The 27,503-nt window shown below is 39.5% G+C and overlaps 1 protein-coding gene across 2 annotated transcripts in view; it reads right to left on the bottom strand.

Moving 5' to 3' along the window:
• FBN2 (fibrillin 2) overlaps nucleotides 1-27,503 on the bottom strand; it is a 277,388-nt gene that overhangs the window by 166,822 nt on the left and 83,063 nt on the right. For both annotated transcript variants that reach the window (XM_067569251.1, XM_067569252.1), the window contains 6 exons: nucleotides 18,731-18,856; nucleotides 12,104-12,256; nucleotides 11,106-11,339; nucleotides 8,805-8,942; nucleotides 1,513-1,632; nucleotides 757-882 (listed from right to left, as the gene is read on the bottom strand). In XM_067569251.1, coding sequence (XP_067425352.1) covers nucleotides 757-882; nucleotides 1,513-1,632; nucleotides 8,805-8,942; nucleotides 11,106-11,339; nucleotides 12,104-12,256; nucleotides 18,731-18,856 — 897 coding nt within the window. The remainder of the gene's footprint in view (nucleotides 1-756; nucleotides 883-1,512; nucleotides 1,633-8,804; nucleotides 8,943-11,105; nucleotides 11,340-12,103; nucleotides 12,257-18,730; nucleotides 18,857-27,503) is intronic.

Here is a 27,503-nt window from a genome sequence, read left to right as displayed (position 1 = left end):
TATATAAATATATTATAGCACCTAACGGTCTTCATATTAAGTGTATTACTATTATTATTATTGCAGCAATGACTAAAATATGCGCTAGATGCTGTACAAACTCCTAGCAAGACACAGATCCTGCAGCCAGAGAGTTTAAAACCTAAAAATATGAAACTTACAATTCAGAAACATGAATAGGCCAATGGCCCATTATGGTGCTAAATTGTGACAGGCCCTTATGTCGATGCAAGTTGGTGTTTGGGGAAGCAGAGAAGGAGCCTTACCCCTTGCACTACCCTCACAAATGCTTATCACAATTGCAGGATTTTTACTCAGGACAACACTGTTCCCTTGATATTCTTCCAGAGGTGAACAGTGCCCTAAAAGGGGCAAGGAGGGGTGTGGAAGAGGTAAGATCATGGTTTTCACCCTTCCATCCCCTTCTACACCAGCCACACAAGTGAGTGCAGGCAGTAGCCTGTAAAATCCACTTACACACCAGTTCACTCGGGGAGAGACTGCACCCTGTGAAGGACGATTCCTTCCTGAATTCCCTTTAGGATGGTGCAGCTCCATACACCATCTACTTGGTGCAACTCCACACACTGTCAACTTGACCCCAGTGAAGCTCTGAGTTCACCTCATACTAGATCTTATTTCACAAAATTCCATCTTTGAAGATCAAGAACACTGTGGAAAGTGTAACTTCTAGATATGTTAAGCCAAAGTCTCTCTTTGATGCTTCATCCTTGTATAAAGACAAGCTCCTCATACCAACACAGTTCTTTCCATCCGTAGCCAGTTCAAACCCAGCATTGCAAATACACTGGAAACTTCCATCAGTGTTCACACACCGGCCATTTTTACAAAGAACGCCATTCTGGATGCATTCATCAATATCTAAGTGAGAGAGAAAAAATCATAAAAAAAAAAAAAACAACAAAAAACTGAGTTTCAATAAGCAAACAAAATTACAAAAAATATTGTACCTGATAGCACTTACAGTGTTTCCATCAGATGATTCTCTTTCAATGAACTAAAAGTGACACAGTACTAGCTACTGTTTTTAAAAGAGCCTAGCAGTTAATATTACATAGAAAGAAATGTTTTCAAGATGGAAAGACCTCATTCTCTTGAACTCCCAGTATGTATATAGCTTTATACCATCAAACATTTATTGTACTAATATAAGATTACTGAAGTGTTAGTTTGTAATGATAGTCAATAATTGGTCTATTAAAATACGTATAACCTTAATTTTCTGTGTATTCTGCAATTTAAACCAGCTAGCCAAGTGAACTGGGGCACAGAAGGAACAGATGAATGTCAAAGGCCAAAAATTAAATCACTATTTTATCTATAGAATTAACTCAAGTATAGGCCAACATTTGAGCTTCAATAAAAAAGCACTTACATCACTGTCATGGTTTACTGAAAAGACGACACTAATAATTATTTTCTAAACTCCAATAGAATCTGACAGAGCATAACATCTGTAGAGTATGCAGATGTGTAAACAAATTTTCTTACCAATGCAAGCTTGCTTGGTAGGAGTTCTCTGGAAACCTGCATTGCATTTGCAATAATAGGATCCAGGTGTATTGACACAATCTCCATTAGTGCATGGATTTGATGTGCACTCATCAACATCTGTTGGGAGCAGAAAATAAGACCATTAGAGACTTCACAGCGCATGCAGCAATTTTTCTTTCAAGTACAGCATTTTATGATTGAAGAAATAAGGTAATTAACAGTCAAACACTAAAACTTGAAGCCTGTTCTTGGTGCAAAATTATTCCTTCCCCAAACACACACACCTATTCATAGTGTAACTAAGCCATCACATTTTAAAAAGCAAAGGAATACAGATTGTATTTTACATCTCTTAAATGTGTCTTAAAAGAGAGAAGAGAAAAAGAAAGCTATGAGAAATCTGAAACACCTAGTCTAGTGAAAAATCCTTTTTTTTAGCTTCATATTTAGTTGTTTAACTGAACAAAACACTTGTTTTCTTTCCTTTGAATAATAAGCAGTGTCTACAATGCAACAAGCAGGCGGTAAGCACTTAAAACAGCGTATTACCCAGCACATATACAGCTGAGGTCAGATTATGGCTTTAAAACATTGGATGTACTGTGGGAGTATGCGGAAGGGCCATGCAACAGCAGAACTCCTTAGAAGAATTACAGCTGACATAAAAATGTCCGTTCAGCGCAACCTGAATATTGATGTCCCCAACATAAGGATAAGAGAGGCCAATTGCGTCCTTTACCCACATTTTCAACAAGGACACATACAGAGTCCTGCACTTAGGATGTAAGAATCCCATGCACTGCTACAGACTGGGGACTGACTGGCTAGGCAGCAGCTTTGCAGAAAAGGACCTGGGGGTTACAGTGGACAAGGAGCAGGATATGAGTCAACAGTGTGCCCTGGTTGCCAAAAAGGCTAATGGCATATTGGGCTGCATTAGTAGGAGCATTGCCAGCAGATTGACGGAAGTGATTATTTCCCTCTATTCAGCACTAGTGAGGCCACATTTGGAGTACCGTGTCCAGTTTTGGGCTCCCCACTACAGGAAGGATGTGGACAAATTGGAGAGAGTCCAGCAGAGGGCAATGAAAATGATTAGGGGGCTGGAGCACATGACTTATGAGGGGAGGCTGAGGAACAAGGCTTGTTTAGTCTGCAGAAGAGAAGAGTCGGGGGGGGGGGGGGGGGGGGTTGGGGGTTGATTGCGGTCTTCAACTACATAAAGGAGGGTTCCAGGGAAGATGGAGCTAGGCTGTTTTCAGTGGTGGCAGATGACAGAGCAAGGAACAATCATCTCAAGTTGCAGTGAGGGAGGTCTAGGCTGGATATTAGGAAAAACTGTTTTACTATGAGGGTGGTGAAGCACCAGAATGGGTTACCTAGGGAGGTGGTGGAATCTCCATCCTTAGAGATTTTTAAGTTGCAGTTTGACAAAGCCCTGGCTGGGATGATTTAGTTGGGGTTGGTCCTGCTTTGAGCAGGGGGTTAGACTAGATGACCTCCTGAGGTCCCTTCCAAGCCTAATCTTTTATGATTTTCACACATGGGAGTGGCCAGATACAATTTGGACCTTAATTGGGATGTACTTTCGTTTGACTTCCAAATGACCTGAAACTTGGACCCTGTAAATAAAGCCTGACGTTAAAGCTCAGTTCATTACACCTTGGAAGTAACTGGCTGGAATGGGAAAGGCAGCATATAATATGATTTATTTTTATCTATTTTCTAAATAAACATGTTCTGTTGGAGTTCCACAAAATAAAAGTGTTGTTCTATGATAGTTCTAAGCCTGGAAATCACAGCTAAGGCACTAATAGCTAAGGCACAAAGTGAGAACACACATTGCACAGGATGCAATAGTAAATGCTCACATTGTTATAAATAATTACAGATACATACATTTCATAAAGATTTTGGATTACACAGAACAGTGCTTTAGCAAGCTGCTTATAGAAATATTCTTGGCTGAATGAAATCAGGGTCCTATAGTAGAGAGTGAATTAATAAAAGGAAAAAAGAAATGAAAGATTCAGACAGCCGTTCTCATGCAAAAAGCATTTAGCTCTTTAAAACACTCACATTTGAATGTGCTGTTGATAGCATCGCTGCAAGAAAGCCAAAAGAATGAAGCAAAATGAAGAAAAGAGAAAAAAAATCAAGGAATTAGAAAGAACACAGAAAGCAGTGACTGTAACTGCTTTTCAGGGTGGCCATCTGTATATGTTTGGACAAGCCATTTGCTGTCCTCAAATAGAATTTTATGTAGTTACATGAGCTTCCCACCCAGAAGCAGCTCTACAACTCCTGGCCATCGAGAATGTTTTATTCCCATGTGCAGTGGACCAATCATATTTTGGCTCAGTGTTCAGCGAGCATGCCCAGGAGGAATACTGATAATTTCTTCAGAACAAAGCCCTTCAACTGTAGATCTACTGATAGTATGTCACACTTGGAATCAGAGTTTCTCATGAACGTTGTGTCTAACATCCTAATCCCAATGCTTTCTATTCTGCCTTTATCCTGTCCTAATACAGAGGAGGACAGGAGAAATTTATAAATATAGACACCATACTCTACTTTGTTACGGTTTCAAGTAGAGAGAAAGGTGATGATTTTTTTCTAGCATAAAGTTCTAGGCAAATTTGTTAGCTGCTTAACTGTGAAAGCAAATCTGTATGCGTTGTCATCAACTACTCTCATTATCAATTAATTCATAAACCCTAGAGAAGGAAAACAATACTCCCCTATGAAATAACTGATTTAGTCTTAGAACATCCCTTTCATCCACTTGTGCCAGATGACTCCTTGTATTTAAATGTGAATCTAGGTTTTTCCTATATTATTACATGTTGATGATAAAAGGGGCTGAGGCTAAATATGTTCTAATACAGAAAGGTTGTTAACCTTGAGTTCAGGTTGTTAGAATGCATATCCCCAAATCAAACTGTCAAACGTGGGATATATGCATTCATACTATAAATCCCCTCACCAGGTATATTCCTCTCATCATTTTCCCTTTTCAACCACAACTAACTCCATTCTGTTGCTCACACATCTCCATTTTAAAATATTTAATCTGCAATAGTTAGCAAAAGTTTCACTACAATATTCCATGGAAAGTTTCATTGTCCTCTGAAGATTTATTCTGCTAAATTGGAGGATAAAAAGGTATGAAATATAGGGATTTTAGTGAAGCTGTAAGTACAAATCTCAGCACAACTGTAACTATGGAGTTGCTACTGACACTTCTATATTATTTTTACCATTTTATTCAAAATGTTTTTGCAAACATTGTGATGACCAGGAAGGGTTACTATGACACAGATTTGCTATCAGTTTTTTAAAAAGGGATTGTGGTCTACAAGACTGCTCGGTATCTATCCAGTAAGAATTGTTAAGTCTTATCCCTTTATCAGCAGACAACATTTCATCATGAAAGCTGTACAATATAATTGGAAGTCTGGAAATAGTGTATAAACCTACCCTTTTGTTCTGGCAGGACCATTTTGGAATAAGTCATTCTTTGTTTTTCAGTCTTACCCCATAAAAATTCTTTAATAATTTTTTGACCTTAAAATATCCCTTGGGGTTCTCCCTGGTAAGGAGCCAAACAGATTATAATAGTCTGGAAAGAGTGTTCATTTTTATATTATTAACCCTACCCTATAAAGTGAAATGTAGCTGTTCCCAATGCCCCAAGCCTATTCTTTCAGTAACCAGAAGAGAATCCAAATTGGATTTGAACAAGTCTTTTAGTTTAATTTAATATATATCATTATGCACAGATATTTCAGGCTGTTAAATTCCCACTTAATGCCCCAGGGTCAAACTCTGTGCTGACATACAGGAATTGCCATTCACCAGTCAACAATTAACTATGGCATTTGAGACATTGTGATTATTTTACTATACTTCAAATAGGAAAGAACTGAGATCTCATATACCAACTGTTACCAAGCAGAGTTAAGTGTTGACTTTTTAATGCCAACTGCTACACACCCTGTACAATCCCTCTGGAATCCAATGGGGTAACTCAAAATGTAGATCAGCGCAGAATGATGCCTTCAGTTAGCATTGTGAGATTTGTAACACCCAGATAGATGGACTTGACCCTAATAAAATCCTTCTTACACACACCTAGTCTTCCTCATTTTCTGATTTTGTACAGAAGATGGTATAGCACCTTCTGAAGATGGTATAGCACCTTCTGTTTTCGTTAAGTCACCATCTGAATCTCTATTTTCATCTTAATGCAACTCAAAATTTATTCAGTTTTCAGACTGCTGCTGCGCATTGAGCTGTCTGTGATGGTATTTAGATCATTTTACTGCCTAACTCATTTTACTTCAGCAGTTATAAGTAATATCTGAATCTACCTGTGTAGCATGAGTGGTTAAAGTAGATTGTATTTTACCATTTTTATCAACCTAACATAACATAAACTTCACTAAGGGCCTGAGTCTCCTCTTACAGTGGTGACAATGAGTAGTAATTCCACAGAGTTGAAAGCAACAAAGTTACACCAGCCTAAACCTGGTATGAAAGGAGAATCGGGTCTTAACACCTCAAGTAGAGTTTACCACTCTGAACACCATGCTTGGTGGTGTTATGCCAGAGAGTCTATGCAAACACACACCACACACATGGTCAATAACTCCACTATCCAGGAATGGCTATAGATCCACCTGGGCATCCCAGACCACAGATGGCCACTCCACCTCCACTTTTTATCTACATATCAAACACTACCCACCATAACTCTACTGTGGTGTGAACTGCAGGCCTCTACCACTTACCTCAAAAGCAGCTGTTTTAGTTTTCTTAGGCTATGTCTACACTACAGAAATTTGTCGACATGAGATGTGTCGACTTTCAGCCACCGCTAGTGGCTAATGTCCATGCTGCTCTCCTTGGGTCGGTGGAGTGCATCCTCAGTAGGACCACTTCCACTGACCTAAGGGACAGTGTGGGGGGAGCTGTGAGCGGCATCTCTCAGCTCTCTGCTGGGAACTCACAGGCTCCCAGCTGCCCTTCTCCCCACTACCGATCCCAGCCGGGGCACAGGGACTTCTCCACTCCCAGGCGGGAGGCGGCTGCAGCCCCCGCCCCCCCCGCCGGCTTGCCTGGTCCCAGCTCACAGACGGGACCTGGGAGGCAGCCGAGCTGCTCAACTGCCGGCTACCAATGGGGCTGCAGCCGCCCACACCCAGGCTGCCAGCTGGCTGCAGCCATCCACGGCTTGCCAGCACCCAGGTTGCCAGCGGGGCTACAGTCGCCCGCGCCAGGGGTCGCAGCCGGGCAGCAGCCACCCATTGTTTGACAACTGGGCTTCCAGCAGGGCTGCAGCCACCTGGCTGCGAGCCCAGGCACAGGCAGCTGCAGCCCCGCTGCCACTCAGGATGCCGACAAGCCCTGGGCAGCTGCCGACCAGCTGCAAGCACGCCTGCAACTTGCCGGCATCCCAGTGTGACAGCCACCCGTGCCTGGGCTCTCAGCCAGGCGGCAGTAGCCCGCAGCCAGAGCCCAGAGGCTTGCGGAGGATTCATGACCAAATTCTCCCCCTACATATGCTTCCCCCTTCTAATCACACCAAATAGAAATTCAGAAGTTAACGGCTTAATGCAAGAACTACTTGATGAAATTCAATGGCCTATGTATACAGGCAGTCGAAGAACAGTTGATCACAGTGGTTCCTTCTGGCCTTAACAATCTACGAATTCAGGGCACATAGCAGCTTTCAGGAGGAGCTCAGCAAATTTCAGCATTGATCCCCAGAGGTCTGAACATGCTTTCACTAAAGTCAATATTAATACTCTTATTGATTTCAATGGTACAGGATAAGATGCTAAATGAGAAACCTTCAGGAACCTCCACTACAACGTGAACACAAAAATATACCCATATTTTTAGCTAGTAGAGGCCAATTCCTGACATCCAAAGCCCAATAATGCAGACTTTTGTTAAAACTCCCACTCCATACTTACATTCTGATGATGATGCCCAGGGCAGGAAAGCTTAGTAGTAGAATGAACCCACCCAATCTTCTCAATCAGAGATGCAAAGTGGGAAGTTCTGTGCACTTCCCACTATATCCTTCCCTGGACACTTTCCCTTAAATCTTAATTATGCCAGGAAAGGTGCTCTAAAACCACATTTCCAGCCAGGCTAGAGGCATAAGGAGCTGATGCATACTCTACTTATGACTTATTCTAACCTGTAATTGAAATAATTTTTCACAGTAAGCAAATAGAAATCAATCAGGTTGAGAGGGATCATGAATGCACAGAGCAAGACTGGAGGCCAGAGATGTCCCCTTTCTAGAGGACCATATCCCTTTCTTGTCTTGTGTTCCGGGAATTACGAAAAACAGATGTCAGCATCTTTCACGAATTGTTGCCAGGAAGAAATGGAGTGTCTTCCCCCAATCGGACATGAATCTTTTCACACACAGCTGTCTCTAGTTTTCTCTTACACAGTGGCACAGGAGAAGAAATCATTAAAACTTCAAAGTATTTTTTCAAACAATATATCTGAAAATAGAATTCTTCTTCACAGAACTGCTAAGTCGCAAGTTTTGCATTTCCTTACAAGAATTGATGACATCACAAACCACCTAAATAGAGTGGGAGATGTGCTCCTTTTTGTCTTTTAAGAGTGTGTGAAGCCATCAATGGTTGAAAGGAAAACATATAATGCTGAATTTAGTTCTTCACAGGTAATTTCAAGTATTTTGATTCATAATGTAAAATATATTTGACATTTAAGTCTGTACATAAATTCTTTTAATGAATTAGGATCTATACAAAAACACTTTGCCGTTCACATTCAAGAGAGGGCAAAACCCACAAACAGGACCAATTCTGCTCTCACTTTGGTATAAATCCACACTAACTGCACTGACAACAATGGAGTTACCACACTATAAAGTCAGAGGAAATGAGAGCAGAATTTGGCCCACAAAGTGTGAAGATAGATGTACAATGATCCAACAATCACACTAACATATAATAAATAAGCTTGCAGGCCTAAAAGATCTATTCTTTATAGGAGATACATAGCAATTTTGGTTCCAAAGCTTGTTCTTAAGACTTACACACTCTCCCATTATAAAGAATTTCATTGTGATTCCCACACTATTTTGAACAAGAACCAGTGCTACTAACAACATTCTGTGGAGGAAAATATAAAATGCACTCAAAATTAAAATCTCATTTTTAGAGAAATGTGGTAAAAATGAAAAATATAAGGATTTTAAAACTAAATATTGGACTGTAGAAATGTACACTTACCTATACAATCCCCATTTGCATCTTGTTTATATCCCATGTTGCACTCACATCGGTAACTGGAAATGGTTGGTATGCAGCGTCCATTTAAGCAGAGATTGGGGTGGTGTTTACATATGTCTATTGTCTGATTGAGAATTGCTGAAACAGATTACAGAAAATTAGAAAGTTGAATCAGAATGTGAATCAGGCACAACATAATCTATATGATTATTTATATCAATTTTTTTTTTTTTTAGAAAACAAATCATTGAGGTTAGTTTTGTGGGCTTTTAAAACAAATCAGTGAGGTTAGGTATTCTTTGAAGTTTAAAAGAACGTATTTCCAAGAACTATTGATTGATAGGACAGTAAGGTAGAAAAGACACAAATTAACATCAGAAAAAAATTAAACTAATGGCCTTGGTTATGATACACTGTTTACATCAACTGTCTCATGAAAGAAGAATGATTGGATTTGGATCCAGGTTATTCATTATTATGACCATTATTTATGGTGTATTTATCCTAATATTCCATGCACTGTTTTGTACGATGTCCCTGATCCTGCAATACTTGCACAAGGCATTAGTAACTTTACAAATGTGAGTAGTCCCACTGTTTATTTTTCATCCTGGGCCATAGGCCAAAGTAATAATTTTTGGAGAGAAGGGACAATTCCCAATTTGGAGGGAAAAGAAGGAAAGATTTTCTCTAGCGGTTTGTTTCAAAAGTACTGGTGGCTCAGTGGTTTGGAATGCTAGTAATACTACTGACTGTGATGGATTGGTGGACAGTATGCAAGTAAGATATTCAAAGCTACTTGATAAAACAGATCTATAGTTTATTGAATGGATGTTACTACCACACAGATTTTATATGTACATGATAGTGTATAGTTTTGATGATAGTATATAGGTTTTAGCATCATGAATTTGCGAAGACTGCTTTACTAACAAATGGCAACAAGTGAGTCATGCAGATTATCCTGAATGCGTGCTTTTATATTGCACCATGCCTTGCGTATTTTGTTTATGCTCTATATGTTACAGAAAAACTTCGTTAGGAATGTTTAAGAGAATTTTTAAAACATTTATTGAACTATTTATTGTATCCCTCTCTTTGGAAAGCTTTACTCTCCCTAAGTTCAATTCTACAAGGCTGAGACAGAGAGAAAATTAAAACTAATAAATGTAAAACATCTCTAAAACTAATCTAAAATGGGTTTTCTATATATAAAAATATAGAGTCGGGGCTTTAAAAACCTGACACCTCAGACCCTTCAGGATCTAGAAGTGAGTGTTAGGTCCCCACTGCTAGGCTGGGAAACTCCTCTTTCCGAGGGAATGAAACTCCCTCTTCTACCCCTGAAGGATTGCAAGATTATACATCTTATCACTTTGAATAAAATAAAGATTTTATTTATAAATAAACTGTCTCAAGCCAGGACTGAAACTGATTCAGGAAGGTGGAACTTTGGGGAGAAAAATCCACATTTGGAGGGACAATTTTCTGGCAGGTTAATTTTTTTTTTAAATGATGGGTAGCTGATGCTACTCATGGGTTTGGAGTGTTAGAAAGATGAAACAGTGGCTAGAGTGCAGGGGATCCATAACCCTGTATAATTTATTACATCTATATTACTTCAACTTATATTTTTACCAAATGTGTAGACCAGTGTTTCTCAATTAAATTTCCCCGCGGAACCCTTTAGGCTTCGCAGGGAAATTACACTCATACTCGACACCCTCCGCCAAAAAATCCGGGACATCTTCCCTTTTTCGGCGGCGCGGAGAACAGCTGCTCTCGGCGGCGCAATGACACTTTCTCGCGGAACCCTAACAGTGTTCCCGCGGAACCCCAGGGTTCCGTGGAACACCAATTGAGAAACACTGGTGTAGACAATAAATAGCTATATTACAGAAGTCTGAGGTTAAAGTCACTGCAGGCATACAACTTAATAAGAAGTTCACTGATTAAAAGGTGAACATAACTGGTAAACTGAGGGATTATAAAAGATAGAGGTAGTTACAGTGGATAAGGACCAATAAGGAAGCTAATCTCTACAACCCAAATAACAAAAAACTGAAAATGTCTGTATTATGATCTTTGTTGGGAAAAAAGGACCTTAAACTCTCTAGAAAATCCACAGTCATGAAAGCATGAAACATGTCTTATATGCAACTGCATTAATAAGGATGTATATTCAGAGATATTTTCTCATTTTCAGAATAAAACCTAAGAGAAACAGCAAGAAGCAATAAGTTATGAACTCATTCATCAAAAATAGAGGGAAACTATTAAAAAAAAAACAAGGAAACATACTCAGCCCTGTAATGATTGGACCATTTCCAGTGGGACTCTGGCCACCAGTCCCAACACCTGCTCCTCCTACACCAGGAGAGAAGCCATTGCCACCTGGAATGGGAATGAATCCAGTTCCTCCTGGGCCATAGCTATTCCCATTTCCACCAGGAAGGAATCCATTCCCTCCTGTTGCACCAGGTCTGGAACCACCTCCTACAGGAACTCCATCTATGCAAAGCCTACGGTATTCATCTACAAAAAAACAGAACACGCAGAGAGGCATACAGTAAAACAGTCTCACCTCATTCAGTGTGTAAAGAAGTTGTTGAAATATAGAACTTTGTATCATAAGGAAAAAATAAAGTACCAATTCCTCATTTTGGAATTTACTGTCTTCTCTCTTCTAGTCCTATGTTTATGAGAATTTCACAGTCATAACAAGTGTTATTTAAAGAAGACCACGTACAATAATATTAGGACATGTTACAATTTGCTCCTAGCTGTTTGGTAGAGCATTTGTCAATGTATGGATAAAAAAAGTATGCTAATCCTTGTCCTGGAGATATCTTAGAATAGGTAAAATGAAAATGTATTTATCCCATCGATAAGGAAAGTTGCTATGTGAGTGCCAGGCTACGAGATTAAATGAAATACTCACGTAATATACACTGCCAGTTCAAAGAAACATGAAAAGCTATAGAAAAAGAGAGCAGCTGTTCCTTTACATTGTAATGAACTAATGACCCTCAGACCCTCATTTTTTATTTGAGCTTGACCACAAAATCTTCCTCAGTTTCCAAGACCTATGTCCAACGTCAACAAAGGAGGTTACAGAAACTGGCGGTAAGTAATAATGGACCAGAAAAAATAGTTCAGAGATGGAAACATACATATTAAGAACACAAGTATGAATAATAATGTAACTCCTAACTTTTTTTTAGATTTGATTTTAAGGCAGTTTAAAATGTTTCCAACAACCACTGTTACAACTGGAATGGACAGCAAAAACCACTCACCAGAGCCTCTCACAGGACACATCTCAGGAACAGATCCAATGGCCCAGCATCGACCAGATTCACAGCAGCACTGCATTTTGGTAAACCTACTCGGAAGTTCTTGTGCACAGCGACCATTCACCAAGGTGGAGAAACACGTGCCTGCCCTTTGATCTGGACATTAATTAAAAAAACCAAACTAATATGAACTGTCCTTTAGGAATTTGCCTCAGTGACTGCAAATACTTGGAGTAATAGCAAAGAAGCAATTGAAAAGCTGTATAAAACACAAATTTAAATACAATCAGACATAGCTTATTAGCATCTGGTTTATTTCTATGTCATAATTCAGTGACACTAATCTTGCATTAATCCAAAATGTAGTCACCAAACTCAACCTTCTCTCCTTCCAGTTTAGCCATGGCAAATCCCTCGAGTCACTTCCCAGACTCCTCAATGAAATGACCATATATTTGATTTATATTATCCAGAACATGGTGCAGGGTATCCTGGAACATAAGAAACCCCACTTCTCCCCCATACAAACACACAAACCTGTGCAGCCTCCTCAGACCTTGGCTCTGGGCATTTAGGAGTAAGCAAACATTGCATGCTTGCTGTTTCCTTCCTCCAGTATATGGGCAGGCAGAGGGTGGCTCCAGAGCCTTACATGCTGGGCAGGCTATAGTAATCACTTTCTGGAGCCCCCCAGGCATAATTTCCTCCCTATACTGCTCCTGGGGCAGTGCATCTATGTGCTGTCCCTTACAAAGGGGTATTGTAGATGCACAATTTAGTTCACTGTAAAGCCCGTGCATACCCTATACCCTTACTGAATAGCACCTTAGTTTGCAAGTATAGCCATTGAATTGGGACTAATAACAAAGTAAGGAACTACTCAATTAGGCTAAGAGAAGGAGGACTGGGCCAAAGATAAGTATGTTATCAAAATCAGTGACAAGCTACCAACAATTGCATGTAATAGCTCACTCTGCAATTATTCTATTAATAAATGGATATGCACTATATGTTTCAACAGCACAATAAATCTTTTCATTTTTTAGGTTTGTTAAGTTTGTTAAATAACATATCTGAAATCAAATCACTTTGTATTAATATCATTTAGACTCTGCTAAATTTTTCCTATTTTTTTAGGTGCTAAACTGAACTGACCAATTTATAGTATTTTTGCCCAGACAGTTACTTTGGCCTGAAGTATATAATTCAGAATATTTAAGGCAAGTTTTCAAAACGAGGCATCTAAATTACACATGCAAAAGATGTGTCAAATCTTCCTTGCTTTACTCACAATGAAAGTTCCACTGACTAACTACAAATGTGCACAAATTGAGTAGAACTGGCTTTACAGAGGAGTTGGTAATTGTCCATGAGTAAAAAAAAAAAATGTAGTTGTCTGCACAAAAAGAGTAATAGCATAAGATTTTAAAAAAATGTGGCTCTTGGTGTTTCTTTCATTGTGCAATATAATATGATATAACATTTAGGGCCAGATTCTACCACTTTTACTCATACAGAATAGTACCTTATATCATGAGTAGTCCCACAGAAATCAATAGGACTATTAGCAGAGAAAAGTACTATTCAGTGTGAGTAATGGCAGCAGAAACAGTACATTAATTTTTATCAGACTGTTGAGAAAACAAATGGGTGTACAACTGATGGAGGATTAGAAACCATGAAATAAAATTAGAGCTTCATGTAAGCATTACAGTGAGGCAATGTCCAGAATGTTAATTTTAAGGCCTAACAACCTTGACAGTGTCATGTTAAATCACAGGGCCTTTCTAAACTCCAAGAACAATTTTCAGGATATTCTTTCAGTGTTCAGTTGAACTTTAGGGGTTTTATTCAGTTAAAAAAAATAAATAAAGGCCACAGATTTAGCCTCAAATTAGGTTTTAGGATGTTAAAAAAATACAGCACTATAAAATATAAAGAAAACAGATATGACATTAAAAATGGCAATTCAGGTTTCTTCTAAAAGCCCTTTATAATTTTAAGAATACCTCATTCCAACTAGTTGGTGCAGCAAGTAAGTTAAAAAAGTTAAAAAGACTATTCAGTCCCACACTTATAATCATTAAGCACCTTAAAATTATATTCACTGTCCAATCTTAAAGATTAGGAGCTTTACGTTGCTTAATATGAAAGCATGGCTAGAAGGGGCTGGAAGTGGGCCAAGAAACAACATAGGGTCTTGGCAGGGATGACCTGGTCTCTGATGGATCTCAGGATTTCAAAGATCCTGCTGTGGGGGTTAGGCGTGGGGAAGCACATGTGCGCTCATTCTCTCACACACACCTCTCAAATCCCTGATCCTATGGCACAGTCAGGGGAAAATCTATTTAGGAGACAATCTGGTTCATTATCTATATTGCACAGGTGAAGCAACTGGGGGCACAGGAGGAGAAGTGGCTTATCTCAAGTCACACTCTATCAGTAATGGATTTAAGGTCTCCTGAGTCTGCTCAAACTACAAATGACACAGCCAGTACAGAAGTACCGGTAACTTAGAAGTACACTCTCCTGTGTGTTTTATTACTATCCAAGCCAAAGATTTAATATTTCATGCAACTTATTTAATGTCAGCAACTTTCTCATGTAGTGAAGTTTGACTTAATATAACTGCGCTTGGCTGTTGAAGTACCATTCAGGATTCTCTTAAATAATCTAATTTTGGCAGAAAGTTTCAACATTAATATGAACTCTAATTTAATTATTTTAAAAGCCAAATAATTATTCCAGAGTTAAAAAGAAAGAGAAGATAAAGGATCTTCTGTTTACTTGATAAGATTTGTCACTAAGTTTTCTCTGTAGAGAAAATGCAGTTGTTGCACACACACATACACACACACACAATATGCATGTACAGTTCTCACTGGCTTCAGTGGGAACGATATACATGCTTCTGAAAGTAAACTTTGGACTTTTCATGGGTGGAAACAATATAAAACAAGAGCATTTATCCTTTATAAATGCTTGATTTGTTCAGCTTGTGACATGCCAATGGTTGTGACTCCCTAGTTCTTTCAAAAACAGTGACATATTTTACTGCCACAGTCTCAATTATTGATTTGTTGCATCACTGAAGTAATTTGGAAGGCTAGGGAGACTAACTACAATGGTAAAATAGGTATCTGCATTAAAATAACTTGGTATTTTGATTAAAAATAAAATCTAGGAAATTATGAACCCAAAATTGTTCCAAAAGTTTCAAATGTTTATTTTAAATTGACAGAAAAAAGTTAATTCACAATTATAAGGGTTGTTGTAATAACTGTAAATTTACCCTAACAGTGTAATTTAATTGTAAAAAGTGAATGAAAGTTCATAAAATATCAGAATAATTTATAACAATCAAAGTTGATGGGAAAAGGTGCAAAATGAGTCCAAACAAAAAGGCCTATTGATATAACTGTGTTAAGATCAGGTCTGGCAAACAAGAGTAGTGTGGTACCAGATATCAATGAACCAAAATTGGTGTGTTAGAAATGCGGCCTAATTGGTGGGCAAAATAATGAGGGGATGGGCTAATCTACCCATCGATCCATTTGAGATCCTTAAGAAAGAGAGAGACTTTGGGATGAAAATAAGAATGGATGGATGTGAATGGAGTACAACTGCAACAATTGCTGACTGAAACAAGGGGAAGGAGCAAGCATGGCTACCACCTCCGCTGTCTCCTGGGATCCCAGGATCTCCTATAACACCATCAGATATTTTTTATCATAATCATAAAAAATGTCCTGACCAGACTGGGCCAAGAGAGGGACCCGATGACATTACCACTTCCACCAGCTTCAGATGAATCCCAGGCACAACCTGGGACATGAGACTTTCCGCACACACACATCCCATGTATGTTTTCCTTTCTCACCTTATTTCTTGTCTTTTCTATTCTTCTCCTTTTTCCTTCTGTCTAACAAAAATCTGGCTTATCTGACCAAGACTATATATTTTGCAAAACTGCTGTTCTGAGCCCACAACCAGAAAGGCAGACAGAAACAATGCCTAATGCTTGTATAAATTTGCCAGGTCTCAGAGTGGCTAATAAGATGATATGCCATGCCTGTGTTTTTCCAGCAGTAATGTTACAAGTGAAAGTCAACATCAGAAACAAGCTGCATATTTTTTAATTGTTGCTGTTTTTTGTTCTCTCCCCTCTTGAGTGTGTTTGTCTTGTTCTGTCTTCTAGGAAATGGAACTGGACTTTATCAATAACGGCAACAACAGCAGCTCCAGCCCAGCTCAATTAACCTGCTTGCATTTCCCCAAACAGGACAGTTATCATCTAAGAGACTGTCAAACAAAGGGCAGGAGAAGGCGCTTATAAAAACTCTCTCTAGCTGAAGGGAAAGGGAACAAGGGATGTTTTTAAAATGAAAGTCATACTTAATACTTTATATTTCAAATGCTTTGTTTTCCCGGTCTTTTCTGTATCTTTAATAAAAGGTTAAAAGGATTTTTAATGGTGTATTTGCCATCACAGCAGGCTGAGGTCTCTGTATAGGAAAGCTCAATGCTTAGCTTTGTTTAATGCTGTTTAATGATGGACAGTGACAGAGTCATGTATACCTTTGACTTTTGATGCCCATTGATTCCATCTAAATTAATAGAACATGCTGCCATTCTGCCCTTAACTTACTTTGCACCTAGATATTGCAAGCAAATTATGCCCTAATTCTGCAAACACCTGAGTGTGAGAGAAACTTTACCATCACTGATCAACTCATATGCATAAAATTATGCACATGCTTATGCATTTGCTGGATCTGAGCCTTAGAATGTAACATGTAGCATTGTTCAGAAATTATTTCAGTACCGAGGCTGAAGGTGATATATTACAATTTAATTGATTAGAGGATTTGTTTGTATGTTTTTAATGTTTTTACAAGAGTTACAGCCCTGAATAGGGACTTTTAAAAGCAAATCAAGAGAAATATTATAAACTGACACCTCTCCTCTCAGTTTTACTGAGCATTGCCCATTACATATATTTTCTGTTAATTTAAGTCCATGGAGCTCTGTGCATGCACAGTGATCTGGATCTGCCTGATAGGAATAACTTCCAAGACAAGGGCCTAAATATTTTCAGAAGGGTCACTGATTTTGTGTGCTATAGATTTTGAATGCTCAACTTTGAACACCTGATTTTTAGAAATGCTGAAAATCTACAGCTCTGTCTGAAGATCCTGGAAGCCATGGGTTCTCAGCACCTCTGAAAATCACATGCAAGAGATCTTAAGTTTGGCATCCAAAAATTGACTTAGACAACAAAAGGTTTCCTTGTGGATGCAGGAGTCTGTCCACATGGAGTCATTTGCCAGATTGTGGCCTTACATTTATGTATTTATATATTAGGCCATGTATCTTTGCCCTTAATACCATTTTCAATAAGAAATCCAGGAGTTTAAGTTATTTACGTATTTATCACTGCTGAGATTTTCAAACATGCCTGTCCAACTCTCATTGAAAGTCAATAGGATTTGGGTTCCTAAACCCCTTCGCCATCTTTGAAAATTCCAGCCTCCTTTATTAACTGAAGTATCAGAACATCCGAGATACCTAACCGAAAGTGGTATTAGTGACAAAGCCATTCTATAGTTTCCCTTTAAATGTGTTTTTTTTAATCGCAGCTATGTTATGCTGTTGATGGGTTCTTTGGGTTACTCCACTTCTTAGTGTCACAACCACCTCAAGATATTACATTATAAGTGACACAAGATGGTAGGATAACAGCTAAAGGTTTATTGCACAGGGTAAATGATATTTTCAGCCAAGTCATCATTACATTCGAAACCATATACTTGGCATACATGCAACTATAAAACAAATATAGTGAAAAGATCCATGACACAAATTACCACATCTAAAAACAAACACATATTTTAAAAATGACAGAAACAGATTTTTGAAAAGTCAGATCCAAAGAGCTCTAAACCTACTGACATTTGATCTTTGTTTTAGACTTACAAAGGGAAAAAAGCGACTCAAGCCAAATGAAATAGCAATTCATTTCATTTCCTGTAGATGTCTTCTAAGTTTACACAAGCGCCATTCTAACGCTGGCATTCAGAGGTTAGAGTACGCCTATGCAAGCGAGACTTTGAAATATTAAGCAAGGATATGATCTTGCTCCTTTGAAATCAATGTGAGTTTTGCCTTTGACTTCAATAGAAGCAGAGTTAAGCAATGAGTGTGATTCTAATTTCTCATGTCTGTTCACACAACTGTGGCTTATTATTTCCTATCTAAGAGTCAAATCCTGCTCCCATCTGCACATGCACAGAGCTGGAAATAAAACTGTAAAAAAACCCAAACCATATTTCTACTGCATTGGAGTGCGGGGCCCAGGCTATAAGAAAGCTCATGCAGACACTCTCCAACTCTGCAGATGGTGCTCTGCAGTGGCAATCTAAACAGGACTGTACAGTGAGACATTGTGAAAAGACTTAGGATTTGTGGCAGTGTCTGTGTATAGTGTGGATCCCCTGGCAAAAAATTCCCATTAAAGAATGGGGATACAGAGAGCTTCAGTCAGTAGCCCCACCTCCTATTTATAAAGTACAGTAGTGGCCATAGTCTGGCATGAGAATGCCCTAAGAGCCCACAGAAGGGCATACTTACCAATGCAGCGGGATCCATCTGTAGACGTGACATAGCCACGTGGACAAATGCAGAAATAACTTCCCACAGTATTAGAACACTCGCCACTTTCACAGATTCCTGGAATGATGCTGCACTCATCAATATCTATTCAAAGAGGGAAGAAATAGGTGATTAACAAAACACTTCCATATAATGCTCTTCAAAGAAGAGATTTTTTTTTAATGAAGCTCATTATGTTCAGGTAGCATGCAGATCAGATTTAATACAGAAACTGTAGTCAATGGAACTCTTATGGGTTGCAGACACTTGCAGGTGCGCTGCTTAAAGCTGGCTGATCTCAGAGTGCTGGCTTTCCTTGTACATTCCAGTTCTGTGCCACCCTAAATTGTAGAGCAGGTTAAAGCAGCCTGGATGCTGCTCTAACTTATATCAGCTGGCTATGTTCCCTTTGGGACCATACAACAGCTGAGCATAGCTGAGATGTAGCACCCTTCAGCCCTATCCCAAACATTCCCCCTGCTCTGGGGCTGAATGTGGGCAGGCAAAATAGGGGGCAAGTACGATTGCTCAGTACCTTCTAAGAGCTCCCCCATGCTATGAGAATTCTCAGCTAGCCAGATCCAGCTGTTTTCCTGATGTTTTGAGATCCTCAAGCAGTATAAAGAAATTGTACTATAGTCTTTAGAAGTATGGAAACAATCTTTGTACATTCTTTCATACAACTAATCTTTATTTACACAAACAGTCCCACTGAAATCAGTGGTCTCATCTCTAAACTCAAAGAGTTTTGCGTGTAAATCCATGTGAACTCAGATATCACCAAGTCCATGGAGTAAGTTTTAACCAAAGCAAAACCTGTGGAATAATGTGGTACTGGGTATCAGAACTGAGAGCATGTGATAGGGGCTAAATATACACTCACTTGTGCTCTCATTGCTCCCTATATTGGTATCTGCACAGTGAGGAGTGGGAGGAAGAGGAGACAGTCTGACTGTAATGCTGAGAGGTGAGCGGCAGAGGGGAGTAAGCTGGAATAGAAGAAATACTATGTGACTATATAAGTAAAGACTGCATTCATAATGCATAGGCATAAGGGGGCAGTTTCAAGTATCAGGCATGCCCTAAGTTTTGCGTGCTTCATGTTGCAACCTTAAGATTTTTTTTTACGTAAGCATGGTGGTTGTAGTGTTCATTATTTTGTTTTGTTTGTTGTTGTTTTGTAATTCTAACTACACACATTTTTTTTACCGTGTCCTCTGTTTGTTAGAGCTCTGTGTAACTCTCTAATGCAACCTGCAGCGAAATTAAAGTTGCCATGTTTCAGGGTTTGTAATAAACTTGAAACCTGGCTCATGTTTAACCTGGGATGAATTCTGAGCAAGCTGGGGCCAAGTTTCCAACAAACTTAGGCTGACTTATGTTTTCCACTTGAAAACATATGAAACTCTGTGGCTTTTTCACCACCCAAAGCCTGGAAAACGTTGATGTTTTGGCTCAGTCTGCATTTAAGTTCTTGGTTGCAAAGTGACATTAAGAGTTTTACCTCATAAACCAAACAAAATAAAAACAAAAAATCTTTTGGGCCCAGATCATTTCTCTCATAAAGTATGCAGGAAGAAGCAATGAAGAAAGAACTCTCAGAGAGACTCACCTTGCAGAGATCCCCCATATAGTTGCATCAGGACTTTGGATTTGCCCTCCCGCTAGAGAAAGTCATGAGACTCAGCCCCAAACCTAGCAGATTTCCCGGGATCATCCATATTGCCTCTGCACTGACTCTGACCCAAGCAGTATCTCTGGTTCCCTAGTCATGAATGCCCCAGGAAATGGGGGAGCTACATGGAAAAAAATAATATAGCCTTGGGCTGTGTTGTCTCCTCTAGGGAAACATGGTTGAGGGTCCAATGAGTGAACAGTGTGTATCTCCACTCCTCCAGAACATCCAGTCTTCAGTCTCTCCACCGTGCAGACTCCAGACCAATGAAGAGTGCCCATGGGATCAAGGGAGAGTGGGGAAAAGCAACAGGGATGACAGCAAAGTAGGAGGAGATACAAAGGGAACCCTCCATGCATGAATGGGGATCTAAAGGGTACAATCTAATACCTGGAAAGGAAAATGCAGAGCCCTACTGAGCATGTGAATATTGCACTATATTTGTTCAGTGAGGGAACTAATAAAAAAGCATGGTGATATGTTCACTGTAAAACTTTCAGGGGATTTTTAGGTGCCTCTCTTTGTACAAGGGACATCTTACAGCTATCATTGCTCTAGTACCGAAACATCCAGATAGTTTATATCTTTGAGGATCAAATGACCTTTCTAGAATGTTTTACACCATGAAATTTTTTTCACAGAGGAAGTGAAAAATTATCTTTTCAATTAGGTTATTTTAAATATTGCTTTAAAGGACTCAACACCAAGTTTAGAGTGATAAATTTACTTAACACGCTTACTTGCCTTCCTTATTTGTGGCAATTATTCCCCATATTCTAAATATCAGATTTTTAAATAAATCCATTACTCTACAACTGAGAAAAACTATTATAAATATATCCAGTACTTCCCAACTGAGAAACAAATACTTTAGAATACAGCTTTGTGCTTTACTGCTTTTCTGCATGGAACTCCACAGGGCAGAATTAGGAACAATCTTCCTACTCCTCCCATGTCTCAGCTGCTGACCCCATCTTTTCGTGCAGAAGAAAGGGGAAGGGGGCACAACTGAACCAAATATTTTTTATACTTCTTTTGCTTATGCTTCTTATGCTGATTTGGCAGCAGCAAATTTTTGTTGCAGATCATGTAACTTCTGAGGCTTTTATTATACCAATAATAAAACAAACAATACAGAGTTAGCTCATAAACATTTCAGGGCAGAGATTACACAGTCCTTTGCTTTTGTACAGGATCCAACACACTAAGGGCCTACCAGAAACAACCACGTAAATTATTGTTAAATAAATGAATAAATAAATAAAATGAATTCTAATCCAGTTGGTATATAGTTTAAAATATTTGCCAAACGGAAAAAAGAAAATCAGAATAGGAAGATTTCTCAAGCTTTAAAAGAACTCTAAGAGCAAAGAATATTTTTAGACATATTTTTATCCCTTTTATTTGTTTTCAATTAGATTCTATATATCACTACTTAGGTACCATATTTTATTTTAACAAAGCATCCTATTTATAGTGGCAAGTTTTAACTGGCATTTTAATACATCTGGTATCCACACTTTGTAGGGATTTGGACATTTTGTAAGAAAAAAAATCATTTTTGCCAGATGAAAACATTCTAAAAAATAATAACTTCACTTGTGACATCATAGCTAACCACCACAGAGGTTTCAGAATCCCAAATGGTGGTATAAATCCAAACCAAGTAATTCCCCCAGGAAATCTGCAAAATCTTGCATGAATTTACTACATTACAACCTAATATATGATGTGGTGAATGGGTTACCATCCTATTTAATTCAATGAAATGAAACCATATGTAAATCCTAGCAGAACTGGAACCTGTTGCATGTCTTGCCTTGACATCTTTCATGCAGTGCATTTTGTCCTAACTGATAAATGGTTTAAAACAAGAATGATAATCCTCTCTACACAAACAAAAATTAAGGCACCATGTCACGAAGACAGACAGAAAAGAAAACTGGCAAGGACAAATAATCCACAAGGGTCTTTTTCATGTTTTCTGAACAGAATTCCTCTTGTGTTGGCACTTCAGCAGAGATGCCACAGATTGCAAGCAGGGAGGCTCTCTACTCTCTTAATCCTTGAAGCACTCCCTCCACCGCAGAGTTCCAGCACTATGGCACTGTGGTGTGCGGAAGATTATACTGTCCATTTTTGTTACTGCTGGTTCTGCAGATAGATACAAGACTTCATTGTCCAGGACTATCTGTCTAGTACCATTCGCAGACACTCATTCTCCAACCCTGCAGCAATCTTTTGCAGGATGCTTGCTTTTTTTTTTTTTCCCCTGACTGAGCGGAGGAAAGAGTTGTGACAGAGAAATTGATTGAAATAACTTGAATTACATGTATAATGTTGTCTTCTAAAAATAACAGATGCTTGTTGAAACCTAGGAGTTTCTCATTCATTTTCACTTTATTTTGCATAGGTGGACTGCTGCTACTTTAATGGCAGCACCCGTCTACTCACAAAATCTGTACGTGTGCAATAAATATAGGCTTTAAAATGCTATGCAATTTTGTATCCTTTATTGTATTTCTAACTAGAGCTAGGGACTCACTTTCCCTCCAGTTAATGAGGTAGGATCTGGAGCACTGCCCTGTGAGGAGAATAGGAGAAGACTGGCCAGATACTTCCCTTTAACATTCCCCTGCTCCCAGCTCACACAGGGTGCTCTGCTCTGCCAGTCTGCAGGGAGTGAGTGAAGACTGGGAAAGCCAGGGAAAGGAGCTGCACATCATTCCCACCTGGCTCCATGCAGATTCCCTGGAAAAGTTAACTGTCTAGGACTGTATTATCTTTCCTACAGTGTACCCTCCACAGAGTGCCAGATAGCTGAGGACAGCTTCCATGTGGCCTCCTGCAATTCCCTGAGGATCTACCATGTTTGGGAGAATGGATCCTGCAAACTTTTCCATGGGAGAAGGAAAACCCAACCCTCCTGACCAAATAATATACCAGGAGCTCTTGATATAAAATTCCCATGTTGACTTACTGCACCAGAGACCCATCACACTTTTTTACCAGCGTCAGGTTAAGTGTATTATCTGTCATTTTCTTGCCACTAGTTTCTGAGCTAAACCCATTTTTTCCCATTCTTGGGCACTGACATACCCATAACAAGATCTCAGTTAGCACTGACTGGAAATTTTGAAATTTTACTTTAGAAAGACCAGTAGACTGGTTGGCTGGAGAACCTGCACAGTTCACAATAAAACGAGCATAAATTAATGCTTATAGAGGAAATGCTCTTTAAACTGTAAAAGAGAACATTGCCGTAAGTATGAAAAAGCCTATTGTCTGAGTGCCTGCCCTTCTGACGTTGCACCTAAGAAGATAAAACTGAGCAAACTCCATACGACCTGGCTCTAACTGTGCAGAGCAAACATCCCAGCTGCAGGTATTAATAGGATACCTGCGCCAAAGAAAACAGCTTGGCCACTTATCGGCCAGAATTCATGGCTTTTTACTGTAAAGCTTACAGTGGGCAGGATATGATGAATATCTTGACAAATATACCAGAAAAGGGTCTCAGAAACGTCTGAACACGGAAAAAGGCTGCTGTGGAATTTTTTTTAGCTATATTCTACCTTGTCTAATGTAGTGTCAAGTTAGAATTTAACACAAAGAGTGTAATGAACCAGTATGTTATACAAAGAAGGAAAAATAGAAACAGAATTTTATTCTTTAAAAGGCTGTTTACATTTTGGTATTAAGTTTCAACCAAAAGAGAGTTGAATTTAGGTGGCATTTAGGCCTGGCCTACAGTGTGGGTGGTGCAGGACCACATGTGGGTGGTGTACAAGGGCCGGAGATGTGCACCAGTGGCATTCCGCCTTCTACAGCATCCTTGTGTACTGGGGGAGCACAAATCACTGCACTCCTTCAAGGGGTGATGTATATTTCCGCCCAGAAGGGAGTAATTGGGGCACAGTCCGTGCATTTCCTTAAGTGCAAGTATAGTAATTCTGCTCACCACTTATGTAGACCACCAGGCAAGCAGGGTGGTCCACATAAGCGCTGGGCAGAATTACCATATTTGCCCTTTCCCCCTCACTGAACACGCATGGAAGTAGTAGGCAGAATCCAGAGCTGAATGAGGACATTCCCCCCAGGACCCACATGTGTAACTTCCATCAACACTAGCAGGTAAGTAAAATGTACCTCTTTCTTAAAATTAGGGTCTTGTATAAACTGCAAGTCTTCAAAATAAACAGAATTTTATCCCTAACAAGACGTCTAATATATTGCAGGTCAACAAACTTATACTAAAGAGGCAAGAAGGGTTTTTTGTCTGACTGGCACTCAGGAGATCTGGGGTCTGTTCCCACCTATGCCACAGACTCTCCATATCTCTTTTTAGCAATTCACTTATTGCCTCTGTGTCTGTTTCTCCTCCTACAAACAGGGATGACAATAATTATTCCCTACTTTACATGGGTGCTGTGAGGATAAGTTTGTCAATGTTTGTGAGCTACTCAGACACTATGAAAAGACTATAAATAAATAAAAAAATTAGAATCCTACGCTACGTAAATGTTATGGGCCAAATTCCCCCAAACAGGTGTCTAAGCTATGTACAGTATGTAGGTACATGTAGGCACACATAGATAGTTGCATATACAAATGGTATCTTTATGTAATCATCTGTTGTGTATGCTCTGTAAGCCTCATTCAGGCTGCACTCCCATTTACTTCAATGTGAGTTCTGCTTCAGTAGAACTGCTAGCTCTGCCCACCCCCAAAATACTCTATAAACAGAATGTAGATATTTTACTCACCTTTCAGAAAAGAAACATAGGAGAGTAAGGCCTTGTCTACACTAGAAAAATAAGTCAACATAAGATATAATGACAGCTATAACTGCAGCGGTGGCTGATGTACACACCGTTCTCCCTGGGTCAGTGGAGTGCATCATTACCAGGAGTACTTCCACCGACCTAAGGAGCTGTGTGAGGAGCTGAGAGACCCATCTAGCGGAGCAGTGAAATTAGCAAGCATGACAGCCCCTCCACCGCGATAAGGAGACCCTATGCCTCTCGTCATAGTGGTTTTATTTTGTCAAAAAAACAGGGCAGTTTTGTCGGCTGGCGGAGGGAGAGGGGGTGACTGCAGTGTGTACATCAGCACTGTTTTGTCAACAAATGCTGACTTTCTAATGTAGAGCAGGCCTAATGCTAAGTAACAGTCTAGCAAAGCAATAAATGCATTTAGTGCTCAACACAGCTGAGGGAAATATACATTAAGGTAGAAAGAGCATGAAATGAACACTCCTATTTATTCCAATTATTGCTGCCGGAAATTAATTTAAAAAAAAATACAAAAGTATGTCTGGATGTTTAAGGCCAAAGGATGTAGCAGAGAATCTGAAATCCCACCCTTGTAGGTATAAAGATTATCATTTTAAAGAAAGGTTTGAATAGTCAGTGTTACATTCCTTCCACTCCCATTGAAAACTGGAGTTTTGCCTGGGTAAGAATTGTAGATTTTGCCCTTTTTTAGTCAGCAAGTAATGTTTGATCTGGCTTTCCATACTGAGGGAGGGGAAGGGAGTCAGTAGAATACTCAGTAATGAGATCAGTTTTGTATAATATTTTAAATAAAAAATACCGTTAAAACAATGGACACTCTATTAACTGAATCCTCCTTCTGTACACATATTCTCTTCTCAGACATTTCCTCACAGAGGGCCAGTTCCAGATGTCCTTGCCTGGGGCCCAAACCTGCAAACACTTACATGACCAGTTCCATTAACTTCAGGTGAAATCATTTGTAGGACTGTGCGCTCTGTTTTTACTCAGTCTGACTCTCATTGAAGACAAAGGAATTTTAACCAAGACATGACTGAGTAAAACCTGAGGCCTGGATTGTCAGCCCTAAAATCCCTCCCACCCCTCAGACTATGGCTCTGACTCTGACTACACTCCACCACTGATGATGGCATGTAGCTACATGCCACAGTGAAAAGCAGGCTGCATCCACATGGCAGTGTGTAGCTTCATGTGTCAGTGAAATGTTCTGGCAGTGGGAGACAAAGGGGAAAGATTCAGCAGTGGGAAGCTGCTGGAGCCTTCCCCGCTGCCTCTCCCCTGCCAGAACTTTCCCCTGCTGCCAGAGTCTTTCACTGTAGTGGGGAAAGGCACTGACAACTTTCTGTAGTGGGAAAAGGCTCTGGCAGTGGGGAGGCAATGGGACAGGTTTACTTCCAAGATGCCCTTCCATGGGGATGATCTGACCCAGAATAAAGACCTCAGGAGTTGGCCCAGTATTAATTAGCACTTATCCAGATCTTGTAGTGCTTTAGAGGGATATGAAAAACTAAAAAGTTGTACTTCAGTCCTGAAACATAGGCAAAATTGATGCTATGACTCTGGTAACTAAAATCATGCCAAAGACTGGCCTGATTACATACAGGAGATTTTATTAGACTATTTCCTTACCATCTCATGATCCTTTTACTCAGCTGAAAATATAAGCCAGTGAGTTATAAATTGCAACACTAAGAAAATGTTTCACCTGCATCAATTCTTGGGGCGAAGAGGTAGAGACAGGATTATGAGATACCTTTTATTGAACCAAAAGAACAAGTGACCTTTCTGAGCTTATTGCCTCTGTGTTGTAACATATATGCTGGACCAATAAGCTAGCCCCCTCAACCAATGCTTTAATAGAAATATAAACTCTCTTTATAATGTTCATATTACAGTAAATTAATGTATATAAAACTTTTTTTGTTATATGCCCTCTATTTTTCAGGATCTTGGGTACCAGGAAATAATGCTTTCTTTCCCTACACTAAACTATGGTTGATGTGTGGTCCACTCAGATTTCACTGTTGGTGCACATGCGCGTAAGATCAGATTCTTCTGAATAGCAGTGTATCTTAGGACTGCACCTGCACCCCCTTTTATTTTCTGTGGCCAAGTCAGGCACAATCCCCACTCAGTTTCTTCACCAATAAGAATGTCTGGAGCAGGACACAGGTCAGCAGGAATGAAGGGCAGGGCGTGGAATCTGTGTGAACAACACACACCTTGAAGAACATTTACAGGAGGGTAAGTAATCATTATTTCTTCTCCAAGCGATTGTTCA

This window comes from Emydura macquarii, unplaced genomic scaffold, assembly GCF_026122565.2.
Source record: "Emydura macquarii macquarii isolate MOO-44397 ecotype Brisbane River unplaced genomic scaffold, CSIRO-AGI_Emac_v2 contig_2897, whole genome shotgun sequence".
In the NCBI taxonomy this organism is placed as follows: Eukaryota; Metazoa; Chordata; order Testudines; family Chelidae; genus Emydura; species Emydura macquarii.
Note: the sequence above shows the minus strand (reverse complement) of the source record. Positions and strands in the feature narration are given on the sequence as shown.